Raw genomic sequence first — 17,658 nt, 5'->3', positions numbered from 1 at the left:
TGAGTCCCGGGCGGGGCGGGGCGGGGGCCGGGCGGGGGCGGCGGGGCGGGCGCCCGCGACCCTCACCCGCGCCCCTTCCCCCGGCAGAGCCAGATCTCGGCGCTGCAGAGCCGCATCGAGCAGCTGGAGCAGCTGCTGGAGGAGAACCACGAGATCATCAGCCGCATCAAGGACTCCGTGCTGGAGCTGACGGCCGGCCACGAGGGGCGGCCCGCGCCGCTGCCGGTCCAGCTGCCCAACGGCTCCTGGGCGCTGCCCCCCGACGGCCGGCCCGGCTTCTACTCCGTTGCGCCCCGCGACTGCCGGCCCGGCCCGCGCGCCGCCGGCCCCGAGCCCGACCTGCAGGTGAGTGAGGCGGGGCGCCCGGGCGGGGGCGGGACGGGGCGGCCGCGGCCGCCCAGGTGCGACTCCCGCCTCGAACCTCCTCTCGCAGATGCTGGCCGTGTCGGCGTTGCTCCCCTACGACAACCAGGACGGCGGGGTGTGGAAGCAGGGCTTCGACATCACCTACGAGCCCCACGAGTGGGACGAGCAGCTGCTGCAGGTCTTCGTGGTGCCCCACTCCCACAACGACCCAGGTAAGCCAGCCGCCAGCACCCCCGTCCTGTGGCCCCATCGTGGCGGAGGGCAGACCCTGGTCAGGGCAGAAGTTCCTCTGGCTGATGGGAGAGTGGGAAGGGCTTGAGGGCTGCCTGGCCAGAGCCTGCTGGACAGCGGGTGCATGGGGTGCTTGCGGGACGGTCATGCAAGCAGGCTTCTGGTCTGCTCTGGAGCGGAGGCCCAGCAGGGCAGCGCTGCAGGATGCAGAATTGGGTGGAGAAGGAGGAGAACATTCCTGCAGGATTAGAACCTTGCAGCACAACGACGGCGTTCAACACAGGTAGATGCAACGTTGTTATTTAAGAAAATGTGCTTAATTGCTCATATTCATACTTTCAGGTTACTCAATGTGATTAATTAGTCCTTACCTTTTGGAGTAAGCAGTTACACGGAGGACAGAAAACAAATAAGGACTGGTAAACCAAAGAAATTAGGAGGAAGTGTAGCTGAAAATGCTTTACACCAGCACTATTCACTTCCAATAAGAGAGAATCTCTGTAGCTCAGGGTTGAACTGTGGAGCCCTCGGTGCTCCCTGAGCTTGGCGGTTGGCTGGCAGACGTTTCACCACCCGAGCAGGCAACATCGTCAGTGCTAGAAAGGAATTTATGTACCGTAGACTCATCCCTGGGGGAGCTGGGGGTGTTGACGACCGACAGGAAGCTCTGGCGTGGGCTGGTCCATGAAGTCACGAAGAGTCGGAAGCGACTAAACGAATAAACAACAACAAGCCTCCTCTGCCAGTGTTGCTGGGGGTGCAGTTTTCTCCTTGGTAGTTTCTTGATTAGGGTATTGTTTTCTGCTTGATTGTTTGTCTGGTGAGACCAGAACACGTCCTCTCCAGCAGCCTACACTGAGATAAGCAGGGATTAACACCAGACAAACAATTCAGAGCTTCTCCGTTGACTCTTGTCTTTGCATTAAGTTTCAAAATATTTAAGCTTTAGCTTTTTTCTGTTTTCAATATGCTGGTCGTTGATAGAATAAATTCTTACTTAGCTTCTTTATTAGTGCTCCCTGTGAGAACACAGTTTCATTTCAATCAACATGGAATGATTTGATCTTGTTTTTTCCAGCACCATAATTTCAGGCATGCATTCTTTCTTCAACCTTTTTGATGGTCCAGTTTTCTCAGCCTGGGAAAGCCATAGCCTTGACAATACACAGCTTTGTTGTCCATGTGGTATCTGCTGATTTGGTCTGGATCTGCCATGGTCTTTCTCCCAGATAGCTGATGTCTCTTTATTTCATGGCCACAGTCACCATCCCTGTGAATTTTTGACCCTAGAGAGAGAGAGCATGTCGCTGTTCCAACAACTTCTCAACCACATAGCTTTGAGTTTTGTCTTCTCTGCTGGAGGCCTCTTGTTTTGACCACCAGAGGAGGGAAGGGGCTTCTGCTCCTGTGCCCCTTGCTTCCCCTGCCTCCGGCCAAGCTGGGATCCTTGGCCTAGCCCTCACAACTCTTGCATTCCTCTGCACCTGCTGGAGAGCTCCCACTGTGCTTCCTTCCAAGGGGATGGTGAGCTGCAGCTGATGCCATTGGGGGTGACAGCAGTGCCCCCCCAGCAAAGAACTGGGGAGAAGCAGGAAGGTGAAGGATCTGAGCTTGGCTGGGGGGAGAGAGGGCAGCAGCAAAGATGGAGAACCCTCTCCCCTAATGGAGTTTTTAAAGGTTCATAAAAGAACTCCAAGCAGCTAACGGTAATCCTGCAGAGTAGAAATGTGAACCAAAAGAGAACTTGCGCATTAAGCTTAATTATGTTCAGAAAGAAATTCAGTCTTCACACAGTAGTTAGATGAAGAAAAATAGAGATAGCTTGCTTTTATTCAGTAGATCTGGATACAAGAAGGTTCATAGCAGAAAGCACTAAATCATCACTGGTTCTTTGTAGATACTTCCTATGTGGAATAGAAAGGGCGAGGAGCTGCATTCTGCAGCCCCCCTGCTTGCATGTCTGCCCACGAGGTAATGGAGACTGTTAATTCCCAAGCCCAAGAAGGAGGAGGAAGAGGAAGTCAGGTGACCCATGTGACATCCCATAAGCACAATAGAGATACATCTATCAGAGAAACTCCCTTACTATGCTTGTGAGACACTGCTGAGTTGACCCCTGATAATTCCAACACCCCTTCTCAAGTTAGCATGTCTCAGAGTCCACAAGGTTCAGGTTCTTCCGCAGTTCTTGGTAACTGCTCCTCAGCAAAGGCTTTGTGAGAATGTCCGCAGTCATGTTCCTTGTGGGACAATAGTCTGACTATTCCTTGCTCTTGCAAGTCCTTTACTACATGATACTTAACATCAAGGTGTTTAGTTCTCCCATTAATCTTTTCTGACTGAGAGAGTCTAATACAACTTTGGTTGTCTTCGTAGACCTGAATAGGGGTAGATTCCTCTATTCCCATGTCTTCAAACAGTAGCTTGAGCCATGAAACCTCTTTGTGTGCTTCTGCTGCTGACATACTCCACCTCTGTGGATGAATGTGCAACTGTAGCTTGCTTATGGCTTCCCCAGCTTATTGTTCCACCCCCATAGAAAAATACATGCCCACTAGTAATGTCTTGGGCAGAAGACATTACGGTCAGTAATGTTTTCTGCCCAGTCTGCATCTGGAAACCCCACTAGTTTAGGATTGTCAGTGCCTGGTAGCTTTAGTTTTAGGTGTATGGTGCCCTTTAGGTACCTTCCCACCCGCTTAGTACCAGTCCAGTCTCTGTGTGTGGGCGTGCTAGTTTTTCTGCATAGAACGTTTACTGCAGTTGCTATGTCTGGCCTAGTGGAAGTGGCTAGATACAATAGCTTACCTATGGCACTTTTATAGCTGCTGCTGTCATGTAAAAGTTCACTAGGTTCCTGTTGCTTGTGGAAACCCGTTTCCATTGGTGTTGGCATAGGATTGGCATTTTGCAGTCCTAAGCTCTCCAACAGTTCTAGGATCTTTTGCTTCTGGCTTAGAAGAAAGCTTCCATCTTCTTTTTCAATCTGTATCCCCAAGTAGTGGCTGTCATTGCCCAGATGTTGACTTCTACTTCTTTGTTCAGGTTGGACACAATTTCATCAAAGTCTCTTTTGCTATTATGGCAAATCATCAAATCACATAACAAAGAATGTACACCTCTCTGCCGTTTCTGCGTCTTGTGTAGAGACAGGGATCAGCTTTGCCTTGAAGAAAACCCTGCTTAAGAAGTACTTGGTTCAACTTCTCATTCCATGCCCTTGCTGCTTGCTTCAGCCATAAATCCCCTTCTGAAGTTTGCAAATGAGTTGCTGTGTCTTGGGATTGGCAAAGCCTGGAGGCTGCAGCATGTACAGTTCTTCCTCTATCTCTCTCCATGTAGAAATGCAGTCTTTACATCCAGGTGCTCAACACTCATGTTCCTGGAAGCTGCTAGACTCAGGAGCATTCTGACTGTGGTATGTTTTACATGGGAGCAAAACATTCATCGTAATCAAGTCCATACTTTTGTGAATAGCCTTTTGCGACTAGTCTAGCTTTGTATCTTTGTACTTCTCCGTTTTCATCTTGTTTGGCTTTGAAAACCCATTTATTTATTTATTCATTCATTCATTCAATTTCTATAGCCGCCCATCTCAACCAGTGACTCTGGGTGGCTCACAACAATAAAAACCATAAAATCATAAAACAATTACAATTAAAACAATTACAATAAAAAATAAATATACATGGCTGTCAAGTAAACAATGTAAGATGTCAATACAACCAAGAAATGGGACCATTACCACACTCGGGGCCCCAGGCCTGGGGACGTAACCAGGTCTTTACGGCCTTACAAAAGGCCAACAGGGTTGGGGACATCCTAATCTCTGAGGGGAGAATATTCCAGAGGGCAGGCGCTACAGCTGAAAAGGCACGCCTTCTAGTCCCCACCAATCGACGTTCTTTGGCTGACGGGATCCGTAGCATGCTCAATCTACCAGATCAAATTGGACGGGTAGAAATATCTGGGAGAATGTGGTCCCTTAGGTAACCCAGTCCCAAGCTATGAAGGGCTTTAAAGGTGACAATCAGCACCTTGAATTGCACCTGGAAGCACACTGGCAACCAATGCAGTTCCCGTAGCAGTGGTGTTACGTGTGTCCACTCCACTTACTCCCCGTGCAACTGCATTCTGCACCAGCTGAAGCCTCTGAATGCTCTTCAAGGGCAGCCCCATGTAGAGCACGTTGCAGTAATCCAGACAGGAGGTCACGAGGGCATGAGTGACAATGAGTAGAGCCTCCCAGTCCAGGAATGGGCGCAACTGGCGCACAACCCGAAGGTGTGCAAAGGCCCTCCTAGCCATTGCTGCCACCTGCTCTTCAAGCAGGAGCCGTGAGTCTATGAGGACCCCCAGATTGCGCACCGGGTGTGTCTGGGGCAGTGCAACCCCATCCAAGACCAACGATGGAAAAACCTTGTCACCGGAAGGCCCATTGCACCCCATCCAGGCCCTTACAGCCTCCAGGCACTGGGTCAGGACATCCATGGCATCACTCAGTCGGCCAGGGGTGGAGATATAAAGCTGGGTATCAGCATATTGATGATACCTCGCCCCAAACCATCGGATCACCTCCCCAATGGCCTCATGTAGATGTTAAATAGGAGAGGGGAGAGAACCGAGCCCTGAGGCACCCCATGAAGTAGGGGAAATGGGCTGGACCTCTACCCCCCATCAACACTGACTGGAACCGGCCCCAGAGGAAGGAGGAGAACCAGCACGATACTGTGCCGCCCACCCCCAACTCCCGAAGCCGGTCCAGAAGGATACCATAATCGATGGTATCGAAGGCCGTTGAAAGCTCAAGAAGAGCAAGGATGGTTGCACTGTCCCCATCCTGCTCCCGCCAGAGGTCATCTAAGAGTGCGATCAATGCTGTCTCAGTCCCGTAACCCGGCCTGAACCCTGACTGAAAAGGGTCCAGATAATCCGCTTCATCCAGGGTCCTCTGCAGCTGCCACGCGACCACTCGCTCCACAACCTTCCCCAGAAAGGGGAGATTGGAGACTGGACAAAAATTATCCAAGTTGGGGGGGTCGAGCGATGGCCTCTTGAGGAGAGGACGCACCACCGCCTCCTTAAGAGCCGACGGGAGCACCCCCTCTCTCAAAGAGGAATTCACCACCACCCAGACCCAATCACGTGCCTCCTCCCGGGCAGCCTTGACCAACCAGGCGGGGCACGGATCCAATGCAGAAGTGGCTGAACTAGCATTTGCATCCTATGGCTTTTTTGCATTTTGGTAGTTTTGTCAAAGTCCATGTTTTGTTCTTGTGTAGAGCCTCTAGCTTTTCTTGTGCTGCTTTCTTCCACTTGCTTGCTTCATCTGGTGGCATTTGCTGCACTTTGTTCCATGATGCAGGTTCTTTTGGTAATGACGACCTTGTGAGGTAGGTGAATCTCTCGGCTGGAACTCCTTATTCGTGATGAGCATCTTGGGGCAGGTTCAGGAGTAGCACCTGGTGGTTCAACCCGTTCTGCATCTTTGAACTCGTCATCTGACTCTGGTGGAGTTTCTGCCTGGGCTTCTATCTCCCTCTGGGTCGGTGTGGTGGCTGTGTCTTTGAATGTTGGGCTAAATGTCTCAAGCTGGTACCTGCCACTGTTGGTTTCTGCGCAGTCATCATCAGCATGACTATGGTAGCCCCTCTCTCATTCATTGAAGTACATCACTCTGCACGTGCTTGCTTTTCCTGTCTTCAGGTTCAGGATTCTGTATCCCTTGCTTCCTTGAGCATACCCGATCATGATGCCATTTTCAGCTTGGGGGTCTAGTTTGGATCTCTTCTTTGGTATGTGTGCATAAGCCTTGGATCCAAATCCTCTCAGATGCTTTACGCTTGGTTTGTGTTCATGCCATAGCTCAAAAGGTGTTACCTTGTTGGCTTTGGTTGGCAGTCTATTCTGTAAGTATAGCCTTTATACTTATTTAAAGCCTTTAAATATAAGCCTTTAAAACAGCATCTGCCCAGTATTTGTCAGAGAGATCTGCTTCTAAAAGCATACATCTTACCATGTCCATTAGTGAGCGTTTTTTTCTTTCTGCAACTCCATTTTGTTCAGGTGTGTACGGAGTGGTTAGTCTGTGTTCTATACTTAGTTGTGTTAGGTATGTTTGCATGGTTTGTGAAATAAACTCACCTCTGCAGTTGCTTTGGAGGGCCTGAGGGGTTCTGTTGAACTTGTTGGTCACCATGGCTACATATGCTTTCAGCATGTCCACTGTTTGGGATTTCTCCTTAGGTAGGTCACACAGTATCTGGAAAAATCGTCTATAAAGCATAAAACATATTTATCTCAACCCGCTGATGCTTGAAGAGGTCCACACAAATCAATGTGGATAAGTGTGAGTGGCTTGGTTGCCACTTTCCCTTAGTTTGGGTATGGCTGGTCTTATTACCTTTCCTTTGATGCATATCACACATTTCGATTGGCATTTATCATGGTTGCTTATTTCAAAATCTCACCATGCCTTCAGTTTTCATTCTAAAAATTGTGTTGAAATTACGGTGTGCAAAACATCTTTATCAGGTGGTGGTGCTGTTGTCCTCCTTTTGCTGCTGACAGGCGAGGCTGACATCTGGTGGTGGTTGTTCACAGTGTACCTAGTAGACGCCATCCTTTTGAAAGCCTGTAACATAAATCTTTAATGGTCACTTTACATTGCCCATTAGCTTTAAAAGTCATATCAAAGGCTTTGTTATTCAGTGTTGAGACACTTAGTAAATTGACTTCTAAGTCTGGTACATAGAAAACATTTTCTGCTATGAGATCTTTGTATTCACTTCCATTGATGCATCGCAATGGCACACTTTCTTTTCCTTGAATCAAAGTTGAATTGCCATCTGCTAATGTTATGCTTCCTTCTGTGGCTTCATTTAGCTCACAAATGTCACATTTATTCCCACATAGATGCCTGCTGGCCCCTGAATTGATTACCCACCATCTAGGACTTTTATTGGTATCAGCTTTATAAACAGTGTGTAAAGCCTTTTCACTTTTAAAAGATTTTTCCTTGGATTTATCCTTGAAAAAATCCTTCTTGTCCTTATTTCTGCAGAACCTTGCAGTATGTCCTGGCTTCTTACATGAATCACAGATAATGGCTCCTTTTTCTTTCCTTTTGTTTTTCTGATGTGTCACTGATTGCTCTGGCTCACGTTTACCCTTTGTTGCTAGGTAACCAATGTCTCTGCCAGGCTCTCTGTTGTTATGCACATATGCATTCTGATCTTACCATTCCAAAAATTTGAGAAAGATTTTTCCCTTCTATATTCAGACAAGCAACAAATGGAAAAAAATATTTGGTAAAGTACTCAGCACGAAAGACATCTTAAGTTTTTCATTCATGAGATTCTGGACTGTGCTCAGCTGATCAAAGATTGCCTGTAGCCTGATCAGGTGGTCATTTACATTTCCACTGTCTTCCAAATTGCATGCATGCAGTTCTCGTAACAAAGAGATCACTTTCTGATCATCAGCTTTTGAGTATAGGGTGCATATATTCTCAGTCATTTCCTTAGCAGTAGAAATATTTTTAATCTCTGCTAATCTGTGATCTGGAAGAGACCTAGCAATAAGAGTTTTAGCTCTCTTATCCTTTTTCTTTGACAGGTTTTTGGCTTCCTCCCCACCCTCTGGTTTAGGTTCAGATAAATCCAGAGCATCCAAACGATCTTCAAAATCTAGCTGCATCCTCAATCTGAATAGCCATGCTGAGTAATTATCCTCAGTCAATCTTGGTATGGGGGAAACTCCCTTCTCTTTCTCCACTGTTCAGAGAGAAGGAAAAAAAACTTTCTGAACTTCGCCTTTTAAATGTGCAAGCGGCTTTCTTTTTGGCTGTGCTGCCAAAGCCTTTTCAAAAATCAGTTCTTGGTCAGTATACTGGACTCTGCTGGGTTCCACTGGTCTGTCCTGGGCCCATAACCCTTGATGGAGTTTTTAAATGTTAATAAAAGAACTCCAAGCAGCCAGCAGCAATCTTGCAGAGTAGAAGCGTGAACCAAAAGAGAACTTGCACATTAAGCTTAATTACGTTCAGAAATAAATTCAGTCTTCACACTGTAGTTAGATGAAGAAAAATAGAGATAGCTTGCTTTTATTCAGTAGATTTGGATACAGGTAGGTTCATAGTAGAAAGCATTTAATCAGCACTGGATGATGAAAAAGGGGAGAGCTGCATTTCTGCAGCTCCTCCTGCTTGCAGGTCTGCCAGAAGGGTAATGGAGACCAAGCCCAAGAAGAAGGAGGAAGTGGAAATCAGGTGACCCATGTGACATCCCACAAGCACAATAGAGATACGTCTATCAGAGAAATCCCCTTACTATGCTTGTGAGACAATGCTGAGTTGATTCTAGATAATTCCAACATCCCCCACCTCCCTTCAGCAGCAGCAGCAATAGTACCTTTGCCTGGGTGGGCAGTGTGGGCTAGAAGCAGACCAGCTGTGTGGCGATTGCTGATAGGAATAGGGAGCTTATGGGAAGAACCCAAGGGGAAAACTTTTGCTGCTGGCAGAGAGGGGGCCAGAAAGAAGGGGAAGTCCCAAGGCAGCTGGGCTCTCTCACAAGGGACACAGTGGCAGCCCCACTTTCCTGCCAGATCCAGCTTCAGCCTACCTCAGCAGCGGGGGGGACACGTGATGCAGGTTCCAATCTGAGAAAGCGTCCTTAGCAATCCCTGACCCTAACTCCAAGCTGGGGCAAAGGGGCTGTGCGGATGAGTCTTTGTCCCCATCAGCTCTGGGCTAGGGCTCCTCAGCCCAGCCCCTCCCCCCCAATCCCGTTGAGACCCAGGTCTCAGCCCATAAAATAAAACACAGCCTGTACCATGAGTGGTTTCGCTATCTGGTTCCTGGATTCCTGTGGCTGGGGTTTGCCTTGCTTTCACCCAGTCTTCAGCTTCATTGGGTTCTCAGCATTTGGTTTTCACCAGGTCCTCTTTTTCCATTTGTTACCTGGATGGATAGATCAGCTAATTTCCTTGTAACCCTTTCAGCATCCGGTCTTCTGGAAGTGGAATTTCCCCAGTTTGGGACTGATTCCTTTTCATATGGGGCATCTGTCTTCTCTTCCTGCAGCCACTCTGCTTTCCCTTTGGTTTCTTTCACTCCTTTCCTTTTCTTCAGGGATGTGCACTGTTCCATTCTTCCATCCTTTATGGATGTGCGTACATCCTAACTGCTGGGATGCAGGTGACAATATGTTTGTTTGTAAGGCAGCCTCTAGATTGGACTTTCCAGCTGGGATAGAAGATCAGGAGCATGCTTGGGTTTACCTTACTGGCCAATGTGCCCAGTGTCACGGGCTCTATGACTAAAGTTGGTAACCTAATCTGTACCTGTCTTGCTAAAATGCATGATGTCTGCCAAGAATAAGAAAAGTATTTTGGAGCCAGCAGCCAGATGTAGCTGGGAGAAAAGACAGACACACCTTTTGGATTATATCGATATATCCAGCATTTTCATCTCACAGGAAGTAATCATTCCATCATGCTCTGCAGGGGGTCCGACTGCATTTCAGGTGCTCTGTCCAGTCCTGGTTACCACACTTTAAGGATTCAGATAACCTTGAAAGCATCAGTATGATCAGGGGGCAGGAAACCAAGTCTTAACAAGGTCTTAGGTGAAAATAAGCTTTGTTTACGTTTGAGAAGAAATGGTAGTACGTGTCAAATATCTCAAGAGCTGTTGCACGGAAAAAGCTGTGGCCTGTTCTCAACTGTTCTCAGAATGATGATCTTGGGGAAGGTAGAAAAATCTCATCACAGTAATGGTTGACACTGGGAACAATTGCAAGTGCTTTCTGTCACCAGCTATGTGCCAGCAGAGGCAGGAGGGTCACCTGTCAGAAATGGTCGAGACTTCAAATGATGGCTGGGTTGAGCAGTTTGGAAGTCCCCTTCCAGCTTATGGCTGGGTTTACACATTCCCCATTAAACCATAATTAGCTGGGTTAATAGGTATTTACATACCTAATTAGGTATTTACATGCTTTTTCTCCAAGAAGAGCCCAGAGCAAGTGGGTTAGAAGAGAATTAGGGAAAAAAGGCTGAAATGATGTTATCACAGTAAAACCAAATATCCTTAAAACAATGAATCCAGGAAATAAAGTTCATTGCCCTGAATGTGGAATGTGCAGGGAGGCCACCTTGGAGCTACCCCTCTGGGTGGATTTTGCTGCTCTTCCCGGAGGAGCAGGTGGCCTGGATCCTTCTAGTGTCAGGAGGCCGTCAGTCTCTTCCGGATGCCCAGATTGGTGGCTTTTGGATGCGTGTTCCAGAAGGGCAGTGCCATAAGGGAAGTGCAAGGCAAGTCATGGATGTGGGCATTCCTCCTCTGGCCTCCTGCAGCTCACCTCCCTCTCCTGCCTTGTGCAAAGGGGCCCTTGCCACACCTCCCTGGTCACCTCCTCCTCCTGCGGAGGCTGCACCCGCAAAGGAAAGGGTCAGCTTGATGAGGAGGGCACCAATGCCCAGTAGACAGACCCGCAGCTCTAAGGGTGTGCCCACTTTCAGTCCCCAAAACTCAGGTAGCAGAGCAGTCTTCTGTTGGGTGAAAGGGATAGGCAGAGATGCCATGACAGAACAGACCTTTAGCACTGGGTTCCCCGAGCGGCCTGAAGAAGCCTCCTTGAGGCCTACTGCCCCACTCTACTCCTGTTTAAAGATTATTTTGAACAACATTTAAAAAAAAAGGCTGGCATGCTGCAAAGCAAAGCACTGGAGTCAACTTTATTTCCAAAAATGCCTCTAGAGCCCCAGAGGTGCCCTTAGAAAATAAAAAGGATGGGTAGCTGCAACTGAGGGCTTTGTTCACAACCCGGAAAATGATCCTCTTAGCTTCGTAGTTGGTAGAGAAAATGTCCTGAGGCTAGGGAGGGTGGCCAGGAAAGAAACCACCTAAGTTTGCTTAGGGAAATTGGTGTTCCTTCAAGGGCTACCTTCTCTCAGCCCAACTCGGTGCAATGTAGACTAGCCTCCTCGTGGTGCACCCCGGGCAACGTGATTTGTCACGGCTCAATAGGCTACACATCTGGCTGCTGGACCTCACAAGGATTTCCCAGCAAGAAAAAGCAGCATGAACACCAAACTGCTATACCATACAATTAAAAAAAAAAAAGCTACTTTGATCGTGGCAGCCATTTTGTGAATCAGCTGGGCGGCGCTCCCAAGATGTCAGATGTGTTTGTGGCCCCCAGAAGACTGGAGATGCCGCTGTTTGGCACGCTGAAGCTCAGGGCCCTCCTGAAGGGAAGGGTGCATCACAGCACCTATTTTGGGGTTTTCCCCAGGGGGCCTCCAAGAGTTTTTTAGGGTTTCCTGGGCTTCTGGGCCCCTGGGCTCTGGGTTCTCGTCTTGGAAGGCCTGCCTGGCTGTGCAGGTGCTCCTGGGGCCATTGCACCTGCCAATGCAGGTTTCGGATGGTCTCCTTCTGAATGTGCCCCGGCCTATCCTTTTCGCTCCTACAATGTGGCGTGTGGAACTGGATCCAGCTCACACGGAGAGCCTGCAAACCACGTCCATGGGGAAATGTAAGAAGCGATATGATCTCCTTTGAAGAATCATTAGGTAGAAGAGGGAGGCGATGTGTTTGCTCCAAGGCAGGCCTACAATTAATTATTAAAAACTGCAGGGAAGATGGGTTTGGCTGAACGTGAAGAGAAGCAAAGAGCTTTTTGATGAAGGGCTGAACCACCTGAAGAAATGGCAGCCTCTCCTTTGCTGGAAAGGTATAAGCAGAGGCGACATTGCTCTTTGCCAGGGATGATGCCAAACAGTGGGCATGGCAGATTGGCTCTGTGTTGATAGGGGAGGATTTCAAAGTGAAGACAGAAGTAGGCTGAACGTTAGGAAGAGACTCCTGTGGGATAAGCTTTTTGATCATGGCCCAGACTGAGGCGGTCTGTCTTCCTTTGGGGGTTGGATTGTCATGCGTTGGTTGCTCTTTTAATGGACTCCTAGAATTGGCAGATCGAAGGGGATGCTGTGGCATCCCAGTTCCCTCATGGCTCATAACAGAAGGTGGGGGATACCCATGCTTTTTGCAGGAACAGACTCCCTTCAGCTTGCAAGAGGGCACACGTGCCAGTTCCAAGGTGGTTCTCTCTCTCTCTCGTCCCGGATCAATGCTACATGGCATATCGGGCAGTAAGGGTTCTCCAACTGGTAATGAAGACTGCCAGTATGCCATATAGACACAGGATCTGTCTAAGGGACTCACGATGGACGCTATCAAAAGCTTTTTTAAAATATATGAAGTTGATGGCTAATGGGCGCTGATACTCGATGCACTGTTCTATGATATTCCTCAAGGTAAAGATTTGCTCACTGCAGGACCTTCCACAATGGAATCCAGCTTGTTCTTCTTTCAGGCGTTGATCAATGGCACTTAGCAGCCGCCTAAGGAGAACTGCACAAAATGCCTTCCTGGGCACGGAGAGAAGGGTAATGCCCCCCCAGTTGGTACATTCAGAGATGTTACCTTTCTTGGGGACTTTAACAATGGCGCCTCTTCGCCAATCTTCTGGGACTACACCACTTCGCCAACACTTACTAAACAGCTTTGTCAGCTCTTCCGCCATGGCCTGACTGCCATACTTTAGGATCTCTGCAGATATCTCGTCCAAGCCAGCTGCCTTGTTGTTTTTAAGGCTTCTGATCACAATCTTGACTTCTTCGATAGTAATCTCACCAGTATTCACCTGGAGCTCTTGTTGATCATTCTCTTTGTTAAAATTATATATACTGGTCAGGTCTGGCTGGTTGAGGGTTTCCTGGAAGTATTCGACCCATCTTCTGTTTTGCTCCTTCTGAGTGACCAGAAGCTTCCCATTCTTATTCTTGATTGGGACACTGATGCTTCTTCTTGTTCCGGTCAATTCCTTAACAATACTGTAAAGAGTCCTGGAGTTGTTTTGGTCAGCCGCTCCTTGAGCTTCAGCGCCAAGATGGTTCACGGGGGAAAATTTACCCTTTATTAAACCAACCTTGTGGGATCCCCTGATGTCTGGAAAATGTAGAAATGGACTAATTTATACTTTTTGTCCATAAACAGCAAAGCATGGGTGGCACTTGCCCTGCCAGACTGCAAAACTTGAGAATCCCAAGCTCCAAGCAGAGAATAAAGGGGGCTGAGAGGACAAATCTGCTGGGCTGCTCCCTCAAATAAAAATGATCTTAGATAAAATCCTATGACTCCATGTTTGATTTGAGCAAAGAATAAAGAACGAATCCATTTTGAAAATTGCTAATAAAAATATAATTTTGGAAGAACAGAAAAGATGCTGCTAATATATTTTATCAAAGGCCATGTCTATATCTAATGAAATAATTACAGCAGATCTACCTTAGCTTTATTTAAAGCTAGACTGTTTACTAATCTCAGATAACCAGCTCCTCACCTAAAACAAAAAAATGCTTGATCAGCATGTGTCAAGTTTGCAAGTACCTTGTGGAGGAGCTTGAAGGTAGAGTGAAGGAAACACGTGGCAGCCATTGGGAAAACATGAACTTGGGAAAGGGTGAGAAAGAAACTGAAGATTGCTCTGTCTTGACTTTCTTGGTATAAGAGCGGGGGAAGGGGAAGAGACTCTGTTGTTATGACCCGTGTCAATAGAATAGAGTTCCAGGATTTCTTGTGGCGTCTATTTCCTGATGTGGTCTACCTTGAAAGGGTGACATATTTATCAAGAATTCTGGCTAGTATTTTAAATAGTTAGTGAAATAGATCTATACCTAGCCCAGTATGTATGATCTTTACCAGGCTTAGTAATTACTGTAAGATAAACTTCACTTGAAGAAAATACTAAATACTAAATTTCAATAAACCTGATAAAATTTTAAATCTTGAAATTAAAATATGTTTATATGCTTTATATTATTCTATGGAAAAGGCACTTGCCCTGGTGATTTACGTTTTCTCAGACTATTAGTAATATAATTTATTATGCTAGGGTAGGTTCAAAAATAGCTTACTTTTTGCAACTGTTCTTTTTCCCATCAGTCTTTATTGTTTAAAAAAAAACTTTGAGGAAAATTTTTGAAATGTTAATGTCTTCATTGTGACTCTAACATATGGCAATATATCTCAACATTCAATAATAGCTTACATATATCATTAAATGTATTGAAAGAAGAGTTATTTTATTTATTTATTCGTTAGTTTGTTCGTTCAATTTCTATAGCTGCCCTTCTCAGCAAGTGACTCTGGGCGGCTTACAATTATAAAAACCATAAAACAACAATTACAATTAAAATAGTTACAATACAAAATAAATATACGTGGCTGCCAAGTAAACAATGTCAGATGTTAATACAACCAGGAAATGGGACCATTACCACACTTGGGGCCCCAGGCCTGGGCACATAACCAGGTCTTCACGGCCTTATTATTAGCATAACTTATAATCTTTCCAGATCTGATAAAAATGTGATTCATCTCTCTGAGAAGTCAGTTTATGAATGTTACCAGTAACCTTTTCCAAAAGAACAACTGGCCATACGTTAGCACACCAGTTGTTCAATGACAGGTTATCTTTAAAAAATTCCATTTTTGAGCAAAAACTCCTTTTTGTTTTGTTTACAGTTACCTCTGTCAAAAATACGTAATAAGCCGAACTCTGGAACACATGCTATTTGCCAGTTGTCAATCGAGCTGGTTGCCATAATCTTGGTTTTTTTGAGGTTTAGCTGCAAGCCAGCTTTTGCACTTTCTTCTTTCACCTTCGTCATAAGGCTCCTCAGTTCCTCCTCACTATCAGCCATCAAAGTGGTATCATCTGCATATCTGAGATCGTTAATGTTTCTTCCAGCGATTTTAACTCCAGCCTTGGATTCATGAAGCCCAGCACGTTGCATGATGTGTTCTGCATACAAGTTGAATAGGTAGGGTGAGAGTATACAGCCCTGCCGTACTCCTTTCCCAACTTAAACCAGTCCATTGTTCTGTAGTCTGTTCTTACTGTTGCTACTTGGTCGTTATGCAGATTCCTCAGGAGGCAGACAAGATGACTTGGTATCCCCATACCACTAAGAACTTGCCACAATTTGTTATGGTCCACACAGTCAAAGGCTTTAGAATAATCAATAACAGATGTTTTTCTGAAACTCCCTGGCTTTTTCCATTATCCAGCAGATAATTGGCAATTTGGTCCCTAGTTCCTCTGCCTTTTCTAAAGCCAGCTTGTACGTCTGGCAATTCTCACTCCATGAATTGTTGGAGTCTACCTTGCAGGATCTTGAGCATTACCTTACTGGCATGTGAAATAAGTGCCACTGTTTGATAGTTTGAACAATTATTTTACCATTTATTTACTGCATATGAAAAAAATATCTTCTGATCGCAATCCTTTTAACAGTTTGATGAATAATTGTGAGATATTTGTGCTAGTCTAGTTGTAGGTAAATGCCAGAGATGTACAGTCAGGACCAGTAATATTGGAACAAGGATAACTGTTTTGGCATGTGTCTTCTGTACACCACCGCACTGAAGTTGAAAGGAAACACACCCAGATGGGAGCGAAGTCAGGACTTTCAGCTGTAATTCAAGGGGTTTGACAAAAGTGAGGCACTAACCTCAATCAGCAAGTACAGCCAATGGCATACACACACACCCATGGTTGGTGGCTCATAAGTAATGGAACAAACCAACATCATTACAAACATAAGGATCGCCTTTAATACCTGGATGAAAATCCTTTGCAGTCAATGACTGCCTGAAGTCTTGAACATGACCAAATGCTGAGTTTCCTCCCTCAAGATACTTTGCCAGGCCTTTAGTGCAGCTGCCTTCAGCTGCTGCTTGTTTGTGGGTCTTTCTGCCTTCAGTCTTGTCTTCAGTAAGTGAAAAGCAGGCTCTATTGGGTTGAGATCAGGTGACTGACTTGGCGATTGAAGAACATCCCATTTCTTTGCCTTGAGAAACTCTTGGGTAGCTTTTGCTGTACGTTTTGGGTCATTATCCATCTGCAATATGAAGTGGCGTCCTATCAGTTTGGCAGCATTTGGCTGAATCTGAGCAGAAAGTATAGCCCTATACACTTCAGAATTCATCCTGTTGCTTTGATCAGCAGTCAGGTCATTAATAAACAGCAGTGACCCGGTTCCATTGGCAGCCATACATGCCCATGCCATATCACTGCCTCCACCACGTTTGACAGATGATGTGGTATGCTTTGGATCATGAGCTGTTCATTTCCTTCTCCATACTTTTCTCTTCCCATCATTCTGGTGCAAGTTAATCTTGGTTTCATCAGTCCAAAGAACCTTATTCCAGAACTGGGCAGGCTTTTTAGGTGTTTGCTGGCAAAGTCTAATCTGGTCTTTCTGTTCTTGAGCGTTACCAGTGGTTTGCACCTTGTTGTGAAGCCTCTGTATTTACATTCATAAAGCTGTCTCTTGACTGTAGATGTTGACAATGACATGCCTACCTCCTCAAGAGCATTCTTGACCTGGGTAGATGTTGTGAAAGGATTTCTCTTCACCATAAGCAGAATTCTGTGGTCATCCACTTTAGTTGTCTTCCATGGTCTTTTGCTGTTGCTGAATGTCAGTTAATTCCTTCTTTTTCAGGATGTTCCAAACTGTTGTATTGGCCACTCCCAATGTTTTTGCTATCTCTCTGATGGCTTTATTTTGTTTTCTCAGCCTAATGATGGCCTCCTTCACTCACATGGACACCTCTTTGGACCTCATGTGAACAGCTACCAAATGCAAATGTAACACTCAGAACCACCTCCAGGCCTTTTATTTGCTTGATTGGTCACGAGGTACCCAGGAAACAGGCCACACCTGGCCATGCAGCTGCTTGTTAGTCATTTGTTCCATTACTTATGAGCCACCAACCATGGGGGTGTGTGTATGCCACTGGCTGTACTTCCTGAATGGTTAGTGCCCCACTTTTGTCAAACCCCTTGAATTACAACTGAAAGTCCTGACTTCGCTCCCATTTGGGTGTCTTTCCTTTCAACTTCAGTGTGGTGGTGTACAGAGGCCAAATGCCAAAACAGGTATCCTTGTTCCAATATTTCTGGTCCTGGCTGTAATTTCTTCCATTGC

The 17,658-nt window shown here is 46.3% G+C and overlaps 1 protein-coding gene across 3 annotated transcripts in view; it reads left to right on the top strand.

Annotated features, from left to right (window-relative positions):
- MAN2A2 (mannosidase alpha class 2A member 2) overlaps positions 1 to 17,658 on the top strand; it is a 52,687-nt gene that overhangs the window by 265 nt on the left and 34,764 nt on the right. For all 3 annotated transcript variants that reach the window (XM_063314088.1, XM_063314087.1, XM_063314086.1), the window contains exons 2-3: positions 88 to 345; positions 434 to 578. In XM_063314088.1, coding sequence (XP_063170158.1) covers positions 88 to 345; positions 434 to 578 — 403 coding nt within the window. The remainder of the gene's footprint in view (positions 1 to 87; positions 346 to 433; positions 579 to 17,658) is intronic.

The sequence above is a fragment of the Candoia aspera genome, chromosome 13 (assembly GCF_035149785.1).
Source record: "Candoia aspera isolate rCanAsp1 chromosome 13, rCanAsp1.hap2, whole genome shotgun sequence".
Lineage (NCBI taxonomy): Eukaryota > Metazoa > Chordata > Lepidosauria > Squamata > Boidae > Candoia > Candoia aspera.
The sequence above is the reverse complement of the archived record's forward strand: the minus strand, read 5'-3'. Positions and strand labels throughout refer to the sequence as shown.